At 42.5% G+C, this 21,061-nt stretch overlaps 2 protein-coding genes across 3 annotated transcripts in view; both read right to left on the reverse strand.

Moving 5' to 3' along the window:
• The window catches only part of lrrc75a (leucine rich repeat containing 75A), a 50,647-nt gene extending 41,745 nt beyond the window's left edge, over positions 1-8,902 (reverse strand). Inside the window, exon 1 of the mRNA XM_023428417.2 lies at positions 7,752-8,902. Within this exon, the coding sequence (XP_023284185.1) occupies positions 7,752-8,003 (252 nt within the window). The 5' untranslated portion in view covers positions 8,004-8,902. The remainder of the gene's footprint in view (positions 1-7,751) is intronic.
• A 986-nt stretch (positions 8,903-9,888) lies between these two features.
• Positions 9,889-20,927, reverse strand: poldip2 (polymerase (DNA-directed), delta interacting protein 2). 2 transcript variants are annotated; one of them, XM_023428389.2, is made up of 11 exons: positions 20,709-20,927; positions 15,672-15,747; positions 15,316-15,413; positions 15,095-15,194; positions 14,331-14,406; positions 13,917-14,024; positions 13,493-13,629; positions 13,339-13,365; positions 13,037-13,162; positions 12,328-12,407; positions 9,889-12,198 (listed from the first exon to the last, which is right to left on the reverse strand). In XM_023428389.2, the coding sequence occupies exons 1-11, from the start codon at positions 20,924-20,926 to the stop codon at positions 12,084-12,086; spliced, it is 1,161 nt and encodes a 386-aa protein (XP_023284157.2). In that variant the 5' UTR covers position 20,927; the 3' UTR covers positions 9,889-12,083. The 2 variants fall into 2 exon arrangements, with proteins under 2 accessions (XP_023284157.2, XP_023284158.2); XM_023428390.2 differs by having other exon boundaries at positions 15,672-15,753; positions 20,709-20,925.
• Between the last annotated feature and the right edge of the window lie 134 nt (positions 20,928-21,061).

Raw genomic sequence — 21,061 nt, forward strand, 5'->3', positions numbered from 1 at the left:
ATTGTACACATAATTCCTGCTTCAATATCAGCATGTTAGCATTGCCACTGTGAGCACATTAGCATGCTAATGATTTTAGCATTTAGCTAAAACTAGCACTGTACCAAAGAGGAGCTTGACTTTCTTCAGTACCTTTTGATTTATACGATTAAAAAGAATTTATGATGAACTCTTCTCAATTACACGCACACACACACACACACACACTTAGCTAGGTGTTTACATACTGTGTTATTCAGATGATATGTACTGTCTGCTCCGACACAACAATCTGTATATACAATATGTAATGGGTTTCCTTTTCTAGCTGCACCACTATTCTTACTGCTATTGCCAGTGAAACACTTTCTGGACCAATGTGTGTGTGTGTTATGTGTGTGTGTGTGTGTGTGTGTAAATGCATTTTAGTCTTTAAGGTAAGTGCATGCAGAGTGTCTGCAGATATATGTGTGTGTGTGTTTGGGTTTGTTTGTGCAGACAAATTGAAAGCCAGTTAAGTGGCAACAGGGCCAATGGTCAGAGAGAGAGACAAAGAGAGAGAGAGAGACAGACAGAGAGAGAGAGAGAGATGCTCAGTCTCCTACAGAAAGGTATGACTCACTGAGGTTTTCATGCAGCCTATTGTTCTGCGTAGGAGGGGCAGTAAATTATGACAGCAGCATTGACTGAAACACACACACACACACACACACACACACACACACACACACACACACACAAATCAGCTGCTGCATTTTCAGAAGAGAGCAAAAATATTAATAGCAACACAGCAGATGAGAGAAACCTATGATTAGTCTATTAACAGGTGAGGTGACCAGGACTCACACAGTTTCCAGTTGAGATCACACAACTGAAATTATTTCTGCTCGAGTACCGTCACCCTCCGATGGAAGGAGCCCAGGAGGCATCAACCACCTCGACTGGCTCCGGAGCAGCGCCTCTACTCCGAGCTCCCTCGGGATGTCAGAGCTCCCGACCCGACGCCCAGCATTTCTAAACTTTATGAATTAACGTGTCGTGTCTTGTTTGTTTAATGTTTGCACAAATTAAAGTGTAAAAACCGAACGCTGTGGTTTCACTGTGAGTTTTGTGCTGGAATGATTTGCTGAGCAGATTTTTTTAAACTCTGGACTCTCCCGTGTTTTCCCCCGCTGCTTCCTGTCTTTATGCTAATCTTAAACTGACTGGCTGCTGCCTCATATTTAGCTCCAGACATGAGAGTGGTGCAAGTGTTTGTCTCACTCTCAGCAAGTGAAAAAGCCTATTTCCTACAACATACAACTAGTTAAAGTTACAGTTTAAATGACCAATGACAATTTGAATTTGTTTTTTTATGAAATAAACCATAATAATAAATGTTTAACACTGGGATGCTTTTCAAGAAATTTTCATTTCATTCTTTAAAAAAAATGACACTGAGCAATACAGATCATTTCTCTCTCTCTCTGTGAGCGTGTGTGTGTGTGTGTGTATGTGTGTGTGTGTGTCTGTATGTATGAGGGTGAGTCAGAGGAGCACACAAAGTGTTTTTCCACATACTGTGATAAGGATTTGATGCGCTATGCAAAGAGATCAACAATGAATGGAAATTAATCTTTCAGTTTGCTCCAATCTGGACCCAAACATGGTGATGTTTACGAAGCAACAATTAACCTGCGTGTGTGTGTGTGTGTGTGTGTGTGTTTGTGTGTGTGTGTGTGTAGGTCTGCAACAGTAAAAAGTAAAAGACTGGAACAAATTGAAAAAAAGGGAGAACGAACGACATACAAAGTAATCACCCTCCAAAAAAAGCCATATATTATTAACAGTGGCTCTTCATGAAATATACATGACAAAGACAAAATAAAAATGCAAAGTCTACTCCCTTGAACTCTGAGGGCATATAGTGGTTCAAGTGTATACACACACACACACACACACACACACGCACACATGCACGACAATTTATGTCATGAGGAAAACAATGTGGGCTTTTTCTTTCATTAGAAAGAACCACCCACACTAATTAGAGCCGGTCAACATCAAAGCCGTGGCCTGAGCCGAGCTGAACATGAACAAAGACGGAGCTGGAGACAAACACACGACGCTCAAGTGCCGCCTCTTTGGCAAATAAGAGGAAATGGCGCCCGGGGGCAAGAGGGATCCATGATATTGACCTTTAACAACGGTCACAGACGGTGTCATCCACCTCTGATGTTATGGAGGTTATTTAATCATAAATGAATGAAAATTATTATTATTAATATTTTTATATTAAAGGGAGAAGAGACAAAGCTTCAGGTTGTACATCTTAAAAAGTAAAAGCCCTTGAGTGATAGCTTTTTAAAATTATTATTATTATTATTATTTTACATAAAATTAAACAAAGTACTGCTTCCTGTCCGAGCCGTGTGCAGCCACACAGGTGTCGTCACTCTGGCTGATCAGAGCTCTTCTCAGGCTGAAGCAGGGAGGAGCCATGCTGGGACACCAAGCAACATGTAGCCGACTAATCATGGCTGAATTAGAACAGCTGGGTATTGTACAGCAATATCATTCAATTTAACATAACTTGCTCACCGAGGAAGAAAAAAACCTTTGCCAGGAGACATGACGACTTGTCATAGGATGAAAAACACAGGTGGAATAAATAATAAATAAATAACTGATTCATGTTGCCTCAGTGTCGTTTAAAGCTCGTCTGTGGGGTGAAAGGCTTTTTTGCTGCAGCACTGACGGCAGCTCTCTGTGATTGTTACTGTTAAGAATAACAAAGGTTCAACTTTTCCTGCCCTCACACCGTGTGGTGGCTGCTTTGTTGTGACATCACAAAGTTACAGGAAGTCCTGACGGCTGGTTTTAAGGCTCAGTTTCTGAATACAGGTTGTGTGCATTTCTCTGTGGACTGAGGCTTTGATACTTTCACAGTATTAATATAGAAGCTAGACCTGATCTATAATCACACTACACATGGACAGAGACCATTAGACTAGATGGGACCTTTAATGCTTTAACCTGAATTAATTTGGAGTTAGAATATGGTACAGAAATTGACTAAAATAAAATGTAAAACTAAAACAAACATAATGAAAAATTAATATTCTTTTCACCATCTCATCAACATCATGTCAATTTACTGGGAAGTATTTTTTTATTATTCTATTTCAGCAGCTTCTACATCACAGTGGCTGTCCCTTAATGTTGGTCACTATAGGTGCATTTCCATTCACCAACATAATTTGAAATAGCGAACTTAAAAACAAGTAATGGAAACACGTGAATTTTGAAAAGAAAGAAAGAAACACAGCGGCATGAGCTGGTTTTTCAGACGATTCGACAAAGCAAAATTTTGCAAAATTGAAATGGAAACACGAGCGGTGGCGCCTGTTGCATCGTGCCCCAGGAAGCCAGGTCGAACCGAGAGGCAGCCTGTCGTAATTGTTTAATTGGGATGATATCGCAAGAGGAGAAAACCTTGCAAAACATCCCTCAGTGGAAACATAACATAAAAAATTAAAATCGCTTCACCTCTGTGTCTCAGTAACTGTCACATCAATCAAATCTCAAAAACATGCCCCTCCTCATCAACAGGTGTCAGTCGTCAGGTTAAAAACCAGCGATTCACAACGTGTTCGTCTCGTTAAGAGAGTTGGTGAATCCAACTTGTACAAACAAGCCTCACAGAAAATGCAGCAGGGATTTAGAATCAGAATATGACGCCCAGCGGCTTTCAACAACAGCTATTGGCCAATGGCAGCTTCAGTCTCGACCACAACACAATATCCTCTCATTATCTGACAACACACCGATCACACGCCAGAGGATGAATTAAATATCTCATGTAGCCGCAGACAGCAGCCTGGAGACAGCTGAGGGAACCACTGAGGATAAATCTGAAGCCCGTGCAGGTTTCCAAAGACACTGTTGGTTCTTGTTAAGCGATCAGCTCCGAGGCAGCAGCCGGGGGGTGGGGGGATGCTGGCTTTGGTTTCAAGTTAATTGAAGGGCGGTGATTAAGAAGGTGGCCTTCCCATTAGCTCTTAACAGAGCTCCTGCGTGATTAATCAGTGTCTGTTTAGTCTGAGCTCTCCGGCCATCGCCATGGTTTCCAGGAAACGAAGAGGAGAACCTGGTAACCAGCGAGGAGTGACTCTCATATCTTTCACACGCTAGCTGTCTCTCTCTCATTTCTCCTCCTTTTCTTTCCCAAGTAATCTCTTCTAATGTCCCTGTAATCGCTCACCACCTCTTCCTCTCTCTTTCTCCTCCTCCCCAAACACATTTTTGTCTCCTCTCTGCTCTCTTTATCCTCAGTAATTGTCTTTATCCAATTCATCATGTGGTCTGGTCGTCCTGTACCGCTCTGCCAGAGGACAATCTCTCCAGAATAGGACGGCAAATGTGACTGATGGGTTTGTGACTGCAGTCCAATTTTGCCTTCATGACCCAACATGAAAACCTGTTATCATCTGCAGTGTGTCGGTACCTTTGGGAGAGAAAGAGGCAAATATGAAGTAACACATGTTGTTTTCATCCTCCTCAGTCCGTCCGGCTCTCTGCTGATAAAAAAAACAACAAAACAAAGGATTCACATCCATCTAGTGAATCTACACATTGTTAACAATGACCCAGCTGAAGTGCGTCACGCTTGTCGTTTACTTTTCCATTAATCCCCAGCTTCACACACAGCAAGAAAAAATCCTTCAGAGGTCGGAGGAGCTTGACCTATCGCCCTGATGGATCAAAGCGAAACCATGTCGACTCCCGTTTACACACAAATAAATAACACTGTCCAGTTCATCGTATGAAGAAGGGACATGCTGATGGGACAAGGAAATATCTTAAGTTTGTAAATGATTTACAAGTCGCTTGATGAGAGGAAAAGAAGTCCACTAAGTGCTGATAGAGGCTTTATAGCTCACCACAAATCTCCCGGTGGCTGTATCTCTGTATCTGCTGCTGTAATGGAGGTTCAGTGGAAAGTGGCTGTTTGCAAATAACGCCTAAAATATGTTACGGTGAGGTTACATAAAGGGAGATACTTGAAACAGCCAAGAGGTCTGTCAGCTGTTCTCTTCAGATGAGCCAAAGCTACAATAATAGAAAAAAAATATATCAATCACGTGTACTTGAAAACAATGCAGCTCATTCTGTCAAATGGAAACACTCAGTAAAAAGAAGTGTTTTATTTTTAAGCACATTTATACTACTGGTATCTGTACTGATTGTAAATGAGTGTTGCACCTCAATATTCAGAGTAATGCAGTAGCTCTGAGTCAAATCTTGTTTTCCTGTTATTTTATCAGATGAAATGTTTGTCAGTTTTAGACTGATATCCTTACGGAGAGTTATTGTATGACTGCTTGCACTTAGCCAATATTTATTCAAAAACTTTGGCTTCTTTTGTTAAATGAAAAAGGGCAATAAAAATATAGAAAAAAATGTGTTTAAATTTCTGAAATTAAAGGAGCTATTTGTAAGTTTTGCTATTGCTACATAGCTAACGTTAGCATTATTTTTGATTTGCTTCTATTGCCATCACTTCTTTTCTTCTACTGACGTTAGCATGCTAACCAGCTAACCACTAGCCCGTCTTATAACTTTCCGATAGCGAGTCACTGTAGTGTCCAGTCTGCCTTGAAGAAGTAGCGCTGCTCAGACGACGAATTTTAACCTCTTGTATTGTAAACGCAACGATGGCTGAAGCTCTTGCAAAGACTGGTAAGCAAACAGCTGTTTATACTAACGTTAGCTATTTAGCAATAGCAAAACTTACAAATAGCTCTTTTTAAAGTACTAAAAAATGTATTGCTCTGGCACCAATACAAATACTCAGTTACTGAACGTGATAGTTTGCTTCATAAGTCCAGGTTCAGATTTACAGTCATTTCCACACATATGTTTAACATTAACATTCTTTCTTTAGCAACATTAGCAGCAACGACTTGGCTGTAAACACGGATTTCTTCGTGTTAAATTTGCATGATTGAAGTCGTCAGCAGTGTTGATGAGGAATGTGTCTGGGCTGTGCTGACCGCTACAATAACAACAGCGATGAACTCTCTCAGCATATAATATGGCCGCCATTTAATGACTGTAAACTCCATCAGCAGAGCACAATGTTTGGACACAACCACAGCGCTAGTGCACCTTTCCTCAGGGAAATAAAACACACTGACACCCGTCCAACCAGGCAGCAATGATTCCCTGTCGTTTTGAGTTAACCCGTCCACCTCGACGGCCGTGTCCATATTGTTGCTGCGAGGCCACGCTCCAATGAAAACACAGACGCAGCCGTTCCTCATTTCACGCTGGGTAATCCATCGTACTCACTCTGCCAATCTGCAGAGCATCATGGCGGCCGTAGCTCAGTTCTGCTGCATAAAAAAGTGCACATATAAAGACAAAAGCACCAAAATATTTGGTCCACGTGAGGCTTTCCATGGCAACCAAAGGTGTTTTATGATGTACTTTTGAACTGTCAGGCTAGCTGCTGTGCTAATATAGGCTAACACCTACTAGCTCAGCTTTGATTGGACGCACAGATACTATTAGGGCATCTATTTTCTTATCGCACTCCTGAAAACAAAGTGATAAACTGCAATTTTTTTTTTCTAAAAACTGTCAAACAATTAACTGTCTATTTTTCCACACTATACAAAACATAGACTTTTAAAAACTATCTTTTCATCCATGTTTTTTCACACAGAACCTGTGCTGGGTGGGAGGGACTGTAACCGCACTGCTGCGTTGTTGTGTCTCAGCTTTCAGACTGGAAACTGTGGTTCTCCTCTGGGGTATCATGGCTTAATGAACCAGCGGCAGAGATGGTAAATCCCTCGGCCCTAATGATGATGGATGGAGAGGTGTCCTTCATCTTTAAGCCTGTTTGCTTTGCTCCACGGTTTGCCATTGGTTCGTGGATTAACGACCTAAATGGATTTGATTAGAAAACTGTAAATAGTAACAGAAAGGAACTGATGGAAATCTCCGAAGCCCTAACAATACACTGTAAAAGCAGAGTGTGTGTGTGTGTGTGTGTGTGTGTGTGTATAAGCCAGGGGCGCTGTTCCCTGTGGTTGAGTCATAGGGGGATAAACTGTGAATGTTGGCAGCTTATGGATAATGTAACGTCATCTATAGAGATGAGCGCTCATAATCCTATCTTCTTCAGCTCATCTTCGTTTCCTTCTTATCTCCATAATAAACATCTATTCAAATGAGCTTCTCATAATTTCACTTCTGTTTCACCCAGTTCTTCCCTTTCTTTCTAGCTTCAGAAATCAACCAATTCACCTACTGGCATTTTAATTTTTCCTGTTTCCCCTTTTGTTTCCCACCTCCCCAGATTCTTTCTGTCTGCTGGTAAGTTTTTCCTCCTCTCTGCAGCAGCAGCAGCAGCAGCAGCAGCCAGGCGCCACAAACGTCTTGAAATACAGAGGCTATAAATTGTAGGAGTCTCCACACTGAACCGGTGCAGCAGAGGAAGGCTGAGCACCACTGGTCCACCCAACCAGCCAGCCAGGGGTTATTGTGTTCAGTCACAAAGACAGAGAGGTGGTCAGTCAGTCAGTCAGTCTGAGCATCAGTGATGACATCGACTGAGGGAGAAGCTGCACGCTCTCAGAAGAGAAAGGATAAAGGAAGGAAAGCAGCCAAATCAGGATGTTGTGATCTTACTGTCTAGAAATGTGAACCTGTGACTCTTCACAGCTTTTACTCTCATCACACACACACGCACACGCGCGCACACACACACACACAGCAGCTACCTGTCGGAGTGTCTTCAGCATCTCTGTGGCCTCGTCCTGTTTGCCCTGCTTGGCCATCAGCATCATCTCCTGGATCATGCCGATGCGGCGCTGGTAAGGCGGCGGCGGCGTCCCTCCACGGCTCAGCCGGTCCCCTGACTTAAGCATGAGGGACGCCAAGATGTCTCCCCGCTCCTTGGTGGGCGTCCTCTTCCAGCTGTGCTGAGGGCTGGCTCCTCCGGGCTCCTGGCCTTTGGTCTGCTTGGCCCCCATGGTGCTGCGTTAATGTGAACTGTGGCGATAGCTAGACTGGTCCCAGCGAGCAGGCGAGCAGAGGCAGGTTTGGTTAATGTTTGAGACACTTTGTGCATTAAAATGTCTGCAGCTGATCACATCTTCATGAAATCTGCAGTCTGGGGCTGAGACGTGAAGCAAAGCAGATTCAAAACTGCTTATAAAAAAATGTTCATGTCACTCAGTTACACAGAAGAGCGGAGGTTTGAAAAGAGTAGAAAAACAAAGCTCCAAAACAATAACAAGTAGCTGTGGTAGTTTTTCTGCTTTGGGGAACTTGTAAATCCTGGAGAGTGAAGCTCAAGTCGGGAACAGGTCTGAGGATGCTGCCTGCAGCATGGCCGCAGAACAGCAGAGTCAGGATGCAGGATGCCTACAGTGGAGACCGTGGCCCGCCGCAGCTTCCTATCCCAACACAACTTCAGCAAAAATATTTACCTTCGACAGCAGCGCGACGATCTGTCCACACTCCCCTCTGCTGTTATCCTTCAAAACACAGACCTCCGTCCTGGACCAGAGGAGGAGGATGAGGAGGAGGAGGAGGAGGAGGAGGAAGAGGAGGGAGGAGCGGATCGGGGGAAGTGGTGCATGAAGCAGGGCATGGCAGTGTTTACGTCTCCTGTAGATCACAGAGGACTGCCCCGTCCTTCTTCAGCCGCTGGAAGTCCTGCGTTTACCTGCAACAAACGGCGGCGTCTGTCCTTCTTCCAAGGTTGATCCTCCGGAGCGGGGAACAGCCGCATCCGCGCCTCGGTCCACGGGGCTGCGTGTGTTTGTGCGTGTGTTTGTGCGTGTGTGTGCGTGTGTGGAGGGGCTGCAGATCCGCAGCTTGACAGGAGGGTAGAGACTGTGAGGTGTCCCCTTGCTGGGACTGAATTATGTATCGCACCCTCTGTTCAACTGAATGGGGGCGCGCGGCGAGTGCACGTGAGCAGAAACCCTCCCTCCCATACCGGGGATGGGGGGGCACGAGCACAGTCAAGTTTGCAGTTTCTTAGCTCCTGCACATGACGCCCTGCCTGCTGTGGGAAGGCGGTGCACCAAAGTCCATTAATAAATATGTCATTTTAGTGTTGCGTTGCTAATTGGCAGAGATATGTAGATGTTGTCAAGATGACGCACACCTCTTAAAATCCTGTTTAGTCTTCCCTTAAAATCGGCATGAAGCTCATCTTCAAATTATCAGTTTTAATAATCGATTTTAACTAATTTAGACGGAAGTTGACCAGAAAACCTGCAAAACTACAGTTTAACCTTATAAATAGGCGACCTTTTCTGCAGCGTTGAACAGTGGGAGCAAACGTACTAATTTGTAAATGGCCTCCAGTGTCACTTTGTCTCTGCAGATGATTAATTAATTTTAAACCGACTGATTTTCCTATCAAGTTCGGTCTTTGCATGGAGGAGAAGAAGAACCTGTTTATTCAAAGGGCGAACATCAAGCCAGGATGAAGTCATGGATGTGGTTTCATTTCTAGTTGATGCATATGGACGAGTCAGTTTTAATATAAGAGATCACGTGAAAATGATGCGTAATATAATATATATTACATTATTATAATATAATAAGTTTGCGTTCAATGCAGTAATGTGATCACATGGCACACATTGGTGATTTATATGTGCCAGTGATCAGGGAAAGTGTTTCACTGACATCTGGTGGTGGTTGTTGGGATTTCATTCATAAACAGTAATTATCCTGCGGTTAAAACACAACAAAATATATCCGTAGTCAGAAGATGAACTACATGAACTGACTCATTATATAAATGTTAAATGTTTAAAAAATAATAAATATTAATCCAATTTTTCTGCTGCTCTCCAAGTGAGTAAAATACAAACTTAGACAACAAATATCCAGATGTATTTTTCAAAAGGTATATTTATTTGTTTTGCCTTTAATTACATCTCTATTTACAGTAGTATTTCAACCATCATAGTTTCTTCAAATCACTTATCAAAACAAAAAAGGTTATTTTATTTTCTCACGTCACCAGTGAGAAATTTTTTCGGCTCAAAAACTTTTCTTGCTGGCGGAGTCAAACAGTCGGCCTTAACCAAAACACATCCAGCTTATGTGAACAGGATGAAGACGTCATTCTGGTCTTTACATGGATCAGGCTGCAGAGAGGAAGATGAGTATGTCACACACACTCACTCACACACACACACACTCACACACACACACACACACTTCTCTCTCGTTAGCCACAACACCGGCTGCCAACTGCTTGGTTTAATTACTTTATGGTGTGCTGTGTTAGCTATTCAAAGACAACTAAGACCTGACCCTCACGTCCTTTCCAGGAAGGGAAGGACTCACATTTGGCCGTGAACACATGCACTACTGAGGATTCAGCCTTTGTTGCCTTTTTCTTTTTTTAGACTGATCTTTCACACCACTGAATCACAGTGGACGTAAATAGAAACACTGATCAAGAAAACTTTGTACTTGCATGTCAAAGAGAAACCAGATCTCTATAAAAAAAAAAAATGATCAAAATTAAATACAAATATAAAACACATTAAGTATTACTTCATTTCCTGTGACACACTCACAATTATCACTGGAGCAGTCACATTATTTGAATGGAGACCACTGGGGTTTAGTCAAGGTGTGACACACAATATCAGGGTAAATAAAGCCGTATGTGGATAGTTTAACAGCTTGTAACAATGACATCATGAAGACAAGAGACGTCTTCAAACAAATCTGTGACAGGTTTATTAAAAACTTTACACTTTGCAAATTAAAGGATATGTTTTATGTTAAGACAAAAGGCCCCAGCATCAATCAACCATTCCCACTATAAAACTGCGCTCACATCACGATGGAGTGAATGTAACTCCAGGTTTCCGACTTAATGTCCAACTCATAATAACGACAGAAAGTTTTTAACGAAAGATCCACGCAGGGTTTAAAGATACGCAAGTACCTGAAAAATAAACAAACATGGCTACTGTCCAACGTTCAGTGTAATTAAACTTATAACTTAAATTAAACATAGTGTTATATCATTAACATGCAGTATTTTTAACCCTCACAAACCAACTCTTGTCATCATACAACCACCTTGAGTTGTCCTGTGATGTGAACGTTCACAAGTCGCAAACACGTCGCGGACAACATCTCTGCTATGAACGCAGCATAAAGCCTGGTGGTGGCAGCAACAACACTAACGCTGTGACGTGGATAAATGTGATGCGTCCTGACAGAGAGGAAGGAGTTCTACGCTCATGAATCGGGGGGAAGATCTGCAGCGTTCAGGTGCACGAGGTTCACAGGCTCCAGGTTCTTACTGCTGAAATTACTGTTATATATTTATCACTTTTGGTCATTTAAAGAGATCTGAATTCACTTTGATATTTAAGCGTCTTTTCCTGTTGATCAGTGTCAAACACTGTGGTTCAGTGCTGTAAGACATAAATACTTCCGCACTGTCACCGGCCCAGAGTTCAATCAGACGCTCCACAGAGGTCTGACTTCACTAATGAGTGGTAGGATCGTTTTTGTCACGTGTGAGGTTTTGATGAATCCCAACGAGAAGGTCGTTATGGAGGGAGGCGTGTCGACGTGTGGTTTGAGTGATGGTGGCTCTCTGGTTGATTTGAAGTAAGCTCAGCTGGAGGCGCTGCTCGTTCCATGACCCCAAAGCTCAGCGGGGATTTCTCCCGCTGTAAAGCCAACCTACTCTACAGATCAGCTACTCCGTGCAGAACGTGTCCGGCTCCGCTCGGCAACATTAACTCCCCTCCCTGCCTCCCAGGTGTCTTCCACTAGGACTGTGCATGTCTCTTCAAACACGACATGGGAGTGAAGGCGCATCGACTTTATACACTATATGATTTAATGAGATACTGCTGTTTGGGTGCACTGACGGAAAGAAAAAAGGGGGCGAGGTGGGCCTGCGTGCGGATGATCTAGAAAAACACTGTGTTTTCCCTTCGCATTAACCTGACTCGCGCTAGTCTTATGCTGAGGGCTGAGGCAATGTTACAGAGGAAGGACAATTCTAGACAACCCAGGCACGTCCCCAGGTGGCAGGTGACTAATCGCAGTTAGAACGTGTAGCCAGCGGGGGGGGCTTTGTCGTCCTTGTTGCTCTCCAGGGAGAAAGGAGGAATGCGAACATCGAAGTGGGAGCCGTCAGTCCTTTCGATACGAAACGTCCCCCTGAGCACAAACAGGAAAGATGAGTGAATACCTGTGCTAATAAATCCAGTACATCACAACGTTAACAGTTTAACGCGAGAGACAGGATGTGTGTAAGAGTGAGCTGATGAGTGAAAGAGTAAAACTCACCACATGTGACCACTGGGGGCTTGTAGAGACACGTGGCTGCTGTACTGAAAGGCTGGCTGCTCTTTAGACAACACCGGCTCCTGCGAGAGACACACACACACACACAGAAGAAGAAGAAGAACACGGGCTTCAGTTCCTCCAGATGTTGCGTACACAACCTTTGCGTCTGTGACTGTCGGCATCTAGGCTGCCTCACCAGGTAACAGCTCGGCTGGTCTAGAGTCAGGTGATCTCAGGGTGTTGTTATGCCTCCAAGTCAGAGTCTTTATGTTTCCATACGTCCGATTCTAACGAACGTGATCTCTCAGTAACGCCTCAAAATTGGGCACAAACATTCACTGGCACTCACGGATGAACTGATGAGATTTTGGTGTTCAAAAGTTCAAAGGTCAAAGATCACTGTCACCCCATAAAACTCATGAATTCATGCACTAATCATGACTCAATTTCTATGAGGATAAAATGAGGTGATGGCAATTTTATATCCAAATGGTCAAAGGTCAAATTCACTGTGATGTCATAATGTTCTACAAAATCACCTCTGACCTTTATTCAATGCTGTAACTCAGAGAGGGGAGATCGTGACCATGTTTCTGCAACTTTGGCTGGTTGGCGGAGGGATACAACCGCGAGGTGGTGGTTGTAGTTTAATGTTGTCGTCAGAAAGGATAATGTGTGTGTGTGTGTGTGTGTGTGTGTGTGTCCTGACCCTGCCTACAACGCCTCGACCTCTGACTGTCTCCAGGGTTCCTGACAGGCTGAAGATCCTCCAGTGTCTCTCTCTCAGCTGAACCACCTCGTTGCCCATGTTCTCCAGACGGATACAATATCGCCACTGTCGGGAAAACACACACACACACACACACACACACACACACACACACACACACACACACACACACACACACACGTGTTAATACTCAGAGTCTGCTGGGACAGGTGGGGTTAATAGCCTCCATGAATTGAACCACTCCACACGATGTTCCCCACAGATAAAACTACGTCACTCACCCAGTAAACATGGGAGTTCTGGGCCTCCTGAGAACAAGAAAGTAGTTCCATTAGTATTTGAATGGACGACAGAGAGGCCATGTAGAGGCGTGACTCAGGATGTGCTTAAGGAAAGCGGAACAGTAACTGAGTTTTTAAAGTATTATTAATGTACCCTCATGCCCATGTAGAAGGGGATGACGGTGACTCGGATGTTCTCGGTGGTCTCCCTGTGGACGTCTGAGAGCTCCAGCCAGGGGTGGTTTTTCTCCTGCCACGCCTTCAGAGTGTCTCTGGCTGTGAACGGAGGAGCTACAGACGACGAGGACAAAACACACAAATATGTAGAATATAAAATCTCTTTCTTGTGAGCTATGGAGCCTGTAGCCGCTCTGAACCAACGGTGAATCTACATGTGACAGTTTTTTGTTTGTCTTGTTTCCTGTCATCTTTTATTCATCCGACGTCTACATGGTGTCATCTTTACAGAGATTTAGCGCTTATAAAACCAATATTTAACCTGTAAGAACATATTGTTATGACTCTACGAGATAACAGTGACATTAGTGACGGAGTGGAGGCTGTGGGAGTGCGTTTACATTTGGCAGGGTTGTACATGAGGAAGCGCTCAAACAGCTCGTGCTGGATGGGGACCTGCTCTGTGGAGTTATAGGGCAGGATGTCTTCATGGCTCACGTAGTCCAGACCTGAAGAGAAAACACACACACACACACACACACACACACACACACACACACACACACAGATGTGGATGAGACTGAACAATTACAACCAACTGAAAGGAGAGTTTCATATTCTACAGAGCTTAACAGCTGACGAGGAACAAACTCTGTGTGAGGCGAGAGTTGATATTAACACTGAGAATCTGAATGTTTTGAAAAGTGGAATTGACAAACTGGGAGCTTTTTCTCATTTCTCATGAAAGCCACCTATAGTAATTCGTGGCCGGCGTGTCAGTGATGCATCAGTGAAGTCTGTGTACGGTTGGGTACCTGGGATGGCGTACAGGGCTCTGCTGTCGTCATGGTTGGCCAGGAACGTCACGGCCTCTGTCTGAGACCTCTGAGACTGAGAAACACAAAACAACAACAGTCACACAACGGCTGACTCAGACACTAATGAAAAGCCGCAGCTAGATCCTACAACAGTGACGGCTTTGTCACTTTAATACATCTCCAATCATTGTCCACAACATTTGACAACCTCTCCAATCCAACATCAGTCCTCTTATGTTCCTGTAAGTTAACAGGTTTAAAATGTCTAATTAGTCCCACAAATAAACAAATAAATTGCACTTTATTCGTCATTTTTTGGCAAAAATAATCAAAGCAAAGAGTCAGTGTGTGAGATCTAGACTGGTGACTTTGTCTAACTAACAAGCGGCTGATACAGGAAAAACAAGCAGCCTTCTCCTCCAGACAGAGGCTCGTGTGTTGAGAGCAGTGACTCAGTATCAGAGCTAAACTGAGAAATGACCAGGCCAATATATAACATGAGCTCCTGGCAGATTGATCAGTATTAGTGGATATGTAGGTTGATAATTAACGTGAAATTGTGAAGATATTATGAAACTGTTTAGTTTGTCCATCAAAGAGTCGTGACAAGTTGATTTTTACACTGACTTTACATGAATAATGACAAAATACTAATTACTGAAATCATCTTAACTTGCTTTCTCCCTCTAAAACATCTAATACATGTGTCTGAGATGTGAGGTAGCAGTTGGTGGTCCTAAAGGAAAACCACAGTAACTTACTATGTGAGGGCAGTCCCTGGTGTCAATCAGGACTTGGTAGTAGGTGTGAGTCTTGCCCTTCACCTCCTTGGACCCATGGGCTCCCGGGGGCTCAGGTTTGCTGAGGGAAGAAAAGAAAGCAAGTCAGAGACAACGGGATCTAAGTTATAAACAGTCTCCCACACAAACAGAGCCTATAAGAGCCCGATGGTCCGGCCTGCAGCCGGAGACGGAGGTTTTACCTGTCAGACATGGGAGGGGTGATGTCTCTGTCATAGAGCCGGGCGTGCCAGGGAAACAAGACGATGCCTCTGTAGCCAAACACGCTGTGGAGGAACAGCTGAGGAGAGCACAACAACAAGGAGAGAGGGGATAAGTCGATGTGAGATTACGTGTGTAGGAGGTTTAATAAAGCATAAGTTAGATGGGATTACAGTCGCTCGACTGGATCACGCACAAACTTACTCATTTATCAAAACTTAAATACACACCACGCAGTGCAGTAATATTCCAAAACAAGTCTGAAACTGACCTAAATGATTTGCTGTAGAATGTGTGTGTGTGTGTGTGTGTGTGTGTGTGTGTGTGTGAGTCTTACTTGTCCCGTTTCATATTTTCCGTGCTGCTTCACGGCCTCAAACACTCCCACCGTCTCCAAAATCTTCCCTTCAGGCCTGTTCCTGCCAAATACAGGCAACACCATTACACACTGGACCCTCTGTGCGTGTGTGTGTGTGTGTGTGTGTGTGTGTGTGTGTGTGCGTGTGCGTGTAAAAAACAATGTTAAGACATGAGAAGAAAAGCATATGACCACAGAGTAACATATAGGTCTGCATGCTGCACAAACACTGATCAAAACATCATCATATATCAAACACAAACAACTTCTAAGTCCCAGCAGAGACTCGACAGGAAATCTGACTGTGACAAGAAAAGGTTTCAGGATTTTCCCTCCTATAGAGACGATTTACATCCGTCTCTATAGGAGGGAGCGACAATCCTGCCGCCTTCCTCTTCCCTTCATTCCTAATCTCAATCACAACTTTGACAAGATTGAATAAAACATCTCCTCTTGTCAGACATCAACAAACAGAAATACAATTTAACCTAATCTCCATGTCCTCGTCTTCAACCTCCTAACACACACACACACACACGCACACTCAGACTTACAGTACATGTTACCAGTGACAACAACAGCTGGTCACTTCAAATAAATAACATGCATTCTTCTGTGCTGCCTGCAAAGCTAATCTTCACAGCAGAGATGAAGAGTGGGGATTAATGAGGTGGATATATGGACAGAGGGATTTCATATTTCACAGTAGGTTGGTTTCAGGTTATTTTCATACCATGGGTGTAGTGCAGAAAAATAATCACCAGGTAGCCTGATTTTTAGCGTGTGAAAAAACAGAATTTAAGTGTGACATTTAAGAAAAGACGTGAGCTCTTGTTAATTACCTCTAGTTAAAAATCACGGATGATCTCATGCTACGCTGCAGTGAGGGCATGAAAAAGGGCAAAAAACAGGAGAAAACTAGTTTCTTTGCCCAACATAAAATACCACCACAGTTCATGTTAGGGAAATGGCATTTAACTATATTAGCAAGATAGTAATTGGAGCAGCAACTAATGGATCATTCTGTCTATAAAATGTCAGAAAACAGTAAAAGAAAATATCATATTAAAACTGCTTGTTTTGTTTGACCAGCAGTCAGAACCTAAAGAGATTCAGTTTACTGTAATACAGACGAGAGAAAGGCAGCGAACCCTCACATATAAGTATCACAGTGTTCGGTCAATTGACAAACTGTTTCATCTCTACTCGTTTACATATAATCATAAAGACCGTAAAGGCAGCTTCATATTTAAAATGTTAAAAACTAAAGTCTATCTAGCGTGCGTCCATGTTTGTTTGCTAGCAGTCTTCTTCTTCAGAGCTTCTGTTGGAGCATTGCTTCACTTGTTGGTGCACGACCTCCAACTGCAAAATTAGTGGACGAGCATGAAACCGACAGCAGGGTGTATGTGCACAACACGAACAAAATGGGGATCCATTCATCAATACATGTATATGTTTAACAATTTACAGCAAAGATGTGATAATTTTCACATTGGCACTTGGCCCACGATGAAGGTATTTGGACTGACAGTATATAAGTCTGTAATTCGGGGGCAACTGACACAACATACCTCCCGTAGTTACTGAGTTCTGCTGAGATTGTGTCAAACTTCTCAGTGAATTAGCTTTGAGTTACTAGTTTAAAACTCCTGATTATCTACAGTCCTGTTTTTGTTTTATTTGGTTCTTTGATTTATCAGCATCTGTTCCCCCCGTTTCCCCTTTTAGTTTACCTTATTTATTGTTTGTATCAATATCATCTATCTCCTTACAAATAAAAAAAACTTTGCTTAACCAATTACATCTAGTTCTATGTTGTTTCCTTTCCCCCACAACGAGCTGGGTTGTAACACGGAGGTATCTCGTTCACAAGAATGGGACAGCAACCAGCACAGGCGCATGAAAATCCTGTGTACCAAGTTTTCTCGTGAGGATTGAAATTAAGTTAAAATCAACATCATTATTCTCTTGTTTGCTTCATGGACTTCTGTATTATTGCATTTCATCTGAAAACAATCAAACACCTCCAACATTTATCAAAACAATGCAAAAAAAAAAAGCCCAGGAATGCATCAGTGTTTCACAACATTTCACACACACCCCAGCACTTGGCCTGAGTAGCTCTTCAACACAGTTTTAACTGGGCTTTACTGCTCTGTTTCTACCTCTGCAACAATCTGAGAAATGTCAATACACTTTGGCCACACAGAACCTGATCTAAATATAGCCAACACATTGCAAAACCTGGACCCGACTTCAGCCGACAGGTCCCCCTGGTCAACGAGGCAGCCAATACACACAGGAACTATCAACTTCACATCGCTGTGTCACTGTCACCATGCGGTTACATAAACTAAAGTTGGAGGTACAAGGTGGTGCTGAATAGCTGCTGCTTTCCAACCAGTGTGGGGTCACTCACCCACCTGTACACCCACCTCAGCTCTCTCTCACAGGGGCTACACCCTGCCTCTCTTTCTTCCTGTCCTGCCCTGAGCTGATTTCTTTCAACACCTTTTCCTAGTTGATCAGATGAAGGCAGCTGCAAAATTAAAAAGATCCACTATTTGTCTTTACACTGGCCCACAGCCAAGTTCCTTTTATTCCATCACACGTCACTGCTGCTGCTGCTGGTGTGAATCCCAAGCAGAGAAGTTGAGCATGTAGCTGACAGAAACTGCTGCACCTGCACAACAACAAAGAAACGCTGGAAAATCCAAGACTATTTCAAGAGCAATTGTCTGGGCTAAATTCCTGAAATATCATCAGTAGTGTGCACAGTCTACATGACTGTTCCCGTGTTACTAATCATAGCACTAAGTCTGTAAGCCCTGACCACATGTCCGGGCTGGCTGAGGCAAAAAAAAACTGCTTGGTCATGGTGTGTGATGGGGGTTTCATTTCTGCAGCACTTTGAGTCTGAATTATATAAACAAACACAGGATATGTGTTCAGAATGGAAATGTTAGCTATAGCAGAAACCTGGGCTCTTGAAGGTTATTATGACTATGACTACACCACTACACTATACTTGTCACTTTGAATTTAAATTTTAATGGAATTATGTAATTTTTTTCTGAGATGCCTTCAAAGACTAATGTGAGCACTTAGTGCAATAACAGCATCAGGGAAAGAAAGTCAGGATTTACAACTGCAGTTTGTTGCACTTTTACCTCAATTTCTCAGGTATTTAATTTACTAGATTAACCAAAATCAGACCCTCCAGTTTTATCTATATACATTTTACTTTATTGAATTTGCAGAATATCACAACATGTTTGATTATATTTTGATAAAATTTACATATAGTGTGACAGATATGATTCTGTGAGGTTATTATCCATATCGCCTACCAATATTAACTGCCATTACACACTAGGACAATTTTGTTATTTCAACTGTGTTTATTCTGATGAGAGAACATGTCAAAATATCTGTTGTGAAGAGGAGGGAATTAAGTTAAGAGAAATAATTTGTTGCCTATGATGATACCTTAGGATTTTTAGGAGTCAAGTACAATACAAGAAGTTATAAAAGTACTTATTTTACAATGGAAAAATATCACATGGAGGTTTAAGGTTCCCATAATCTTCTGTGAGAACCATTAACAAATGTTTGAAAACTGAACATACAATTAAAACTTCACAATAATTATGTCTACAACTAGATTTAGACCAATACTATTGCTCGTTAACAAACCTTTTAAAGACACTGAAAACTAAAATGTGTGTTTAATTGAAGTAACTATGACTATGCAGGAAAAGCTTAAGCCACTTTACCTACTTAGTGCCATCTGAGGACTGAGGACAGGGACATTTTATGTAACTGCAGCTGCTCAAGCATCAGCTGGGATTTCACTTTAATAAACACAGAAATGTGTTGTTTAATGAAAAGGTTCCATTCTGTAAATCTGAGGCATATTTTATGAAGCATGGCATAAACTGAGTTCCACTGTTGAGTCAAGTCTATGAGTGGTTATGCAAAAAGACTAATGATACATAACAACACTGCTGTTAATAATTCATGAACCAATACTACAGGTAGGATATATAACAGTAATCATTGTATAAATATTCAGGTGAAAACTGTCTTTAATATACTTTACACACAGCTTCTATTACCTTGTTGAACCATTTCCAGAGGTTGTCTACATTTCATTAAAAGCATGCTGATTTATTTATTTTTTAGAATTTTGCTCTTAAGGACCTTTGAAATGCTAAATTATACCTTTTGAAGCTTATTCATAAAACACAATATCTGATTAAGTGTGCCTATGAAGGGCTCTCTTAATGACAGTGCCACTCTGAAATGCTACATGCAACACATGATCAAACACTCTGATTAGGTAAAATAAAGTACTTTGCAATGAAATGGTGGTGAATTTCTAACAGCACATGTGTTACGTTAGAAAAAAAAAAAGATTACACAAGGTGTACCAGTAATATTATGGACTTTTACCATGTGCTAACAGAGCGATGTTATACAGTAATAATACTATGCAAACAATCAGTGCTCCAACATTAAATCATAAATCCTAAAAAAGTGATCAGGGAAAGAAAACTCAGGACATGCCTCCAACTAACAATGCATTCATTCCCATATATATATCGATTACATAATTTCCAGTTTTACTGGATTCAATTCAAGCAACTAATCTAACTCTTCATTCAAAGTGAATCTTACCCAGTGATAGCAAACTTTTTCTTACTATGATTTAACAAGTATTGAGTCAGCAGGTTGGAGGCAGTCAGGTGTTGCTCAATCCATGCTGGCTGGTTACCTTGCTAGCTAGCTAGCTAGCAACAGAGGACGACTGTCCTTTTCTCACTTCGTGTTGCTAAATGTCAGTTGATATTAACACACCAGGCTCATAATGCAGGCCCCACTTCGGGACATCTGTCCACTCAACAACAACGTGGCCAGTGTCTTCACGGTGCCATCTTGGAGAGCTTGTACTTAGCTAAAGTCTTTAGCATGTTAGCTTTGACACAGGAGGACACCGGCTGCGTCTCTTACCGTGACGACATGAACCTTCTCTGTTGAACACCGCCGGGCAGACCGCAGGCTCGGCATTGTAACCGTGGTCTGAACGCCTCGAACCCGCTACTGGTGTCTGCGACACTCAGTATTCTGTGTGTGTGTTTCTTGTTGTATTTACTGACAGTGCTCAACAAGCCTCGGCGTAACGCAGAGGCCGCCATCTTTCCTAGCCTGGCACGTTCAGGCACACGCATGAACAGCAGGGATAGTGATGCTGCTTTCAGTGGAATGCTGGAGAGTCGTAATTATGAGAATAAATGCTTAACATAACTTCCATTTTTATTTTCAGTTTTTGTATTTTCCGTTTAAAATACCGGTAGATGGAAACG

This window comes from Seriola lalandi, unplaced genomic scaffold (assembly GCF_002814215.2).
Source record: "Seriola lalandi dorsalis isolate HSWRI2012SDOR001 ecotype SW California unplaced genomic scaffold, Sedor1 jcf7180002054874, whole genome shotgun sequence".
Lineage (NCBI taxonomy): Eukaryota > Metazoa > Chordata > Actinopteri > Carangiformes > Carangidae > Seriola > Seriola lalandi.

Excerpts from the sequence above, each read along its gene's own strand:
- poldip2 (XM_023428389.2), bottom strand. The coding sequence starts at position 20,926 with ATGCGTGTGCCTGAACGTGCCAGGCTAGGAAAGATGGCGGCCTCTGCG. Across the intron at positions 15,414-15,671 it reads GAAAATATGAAACGGGACAA|CTGTTCCTCCACAGCGTGTT; the intron begins GTAAGACTCACA and ends TGCTCTCCTCAG. Across the intron at positions 14,025-14,330 it reads AGCCCTGTACGCCATCCCAG|GTCTGGACTACGTGAGCCAT; the intron begins GTACCCAACCGT and ends TTTTCTCTTCAG.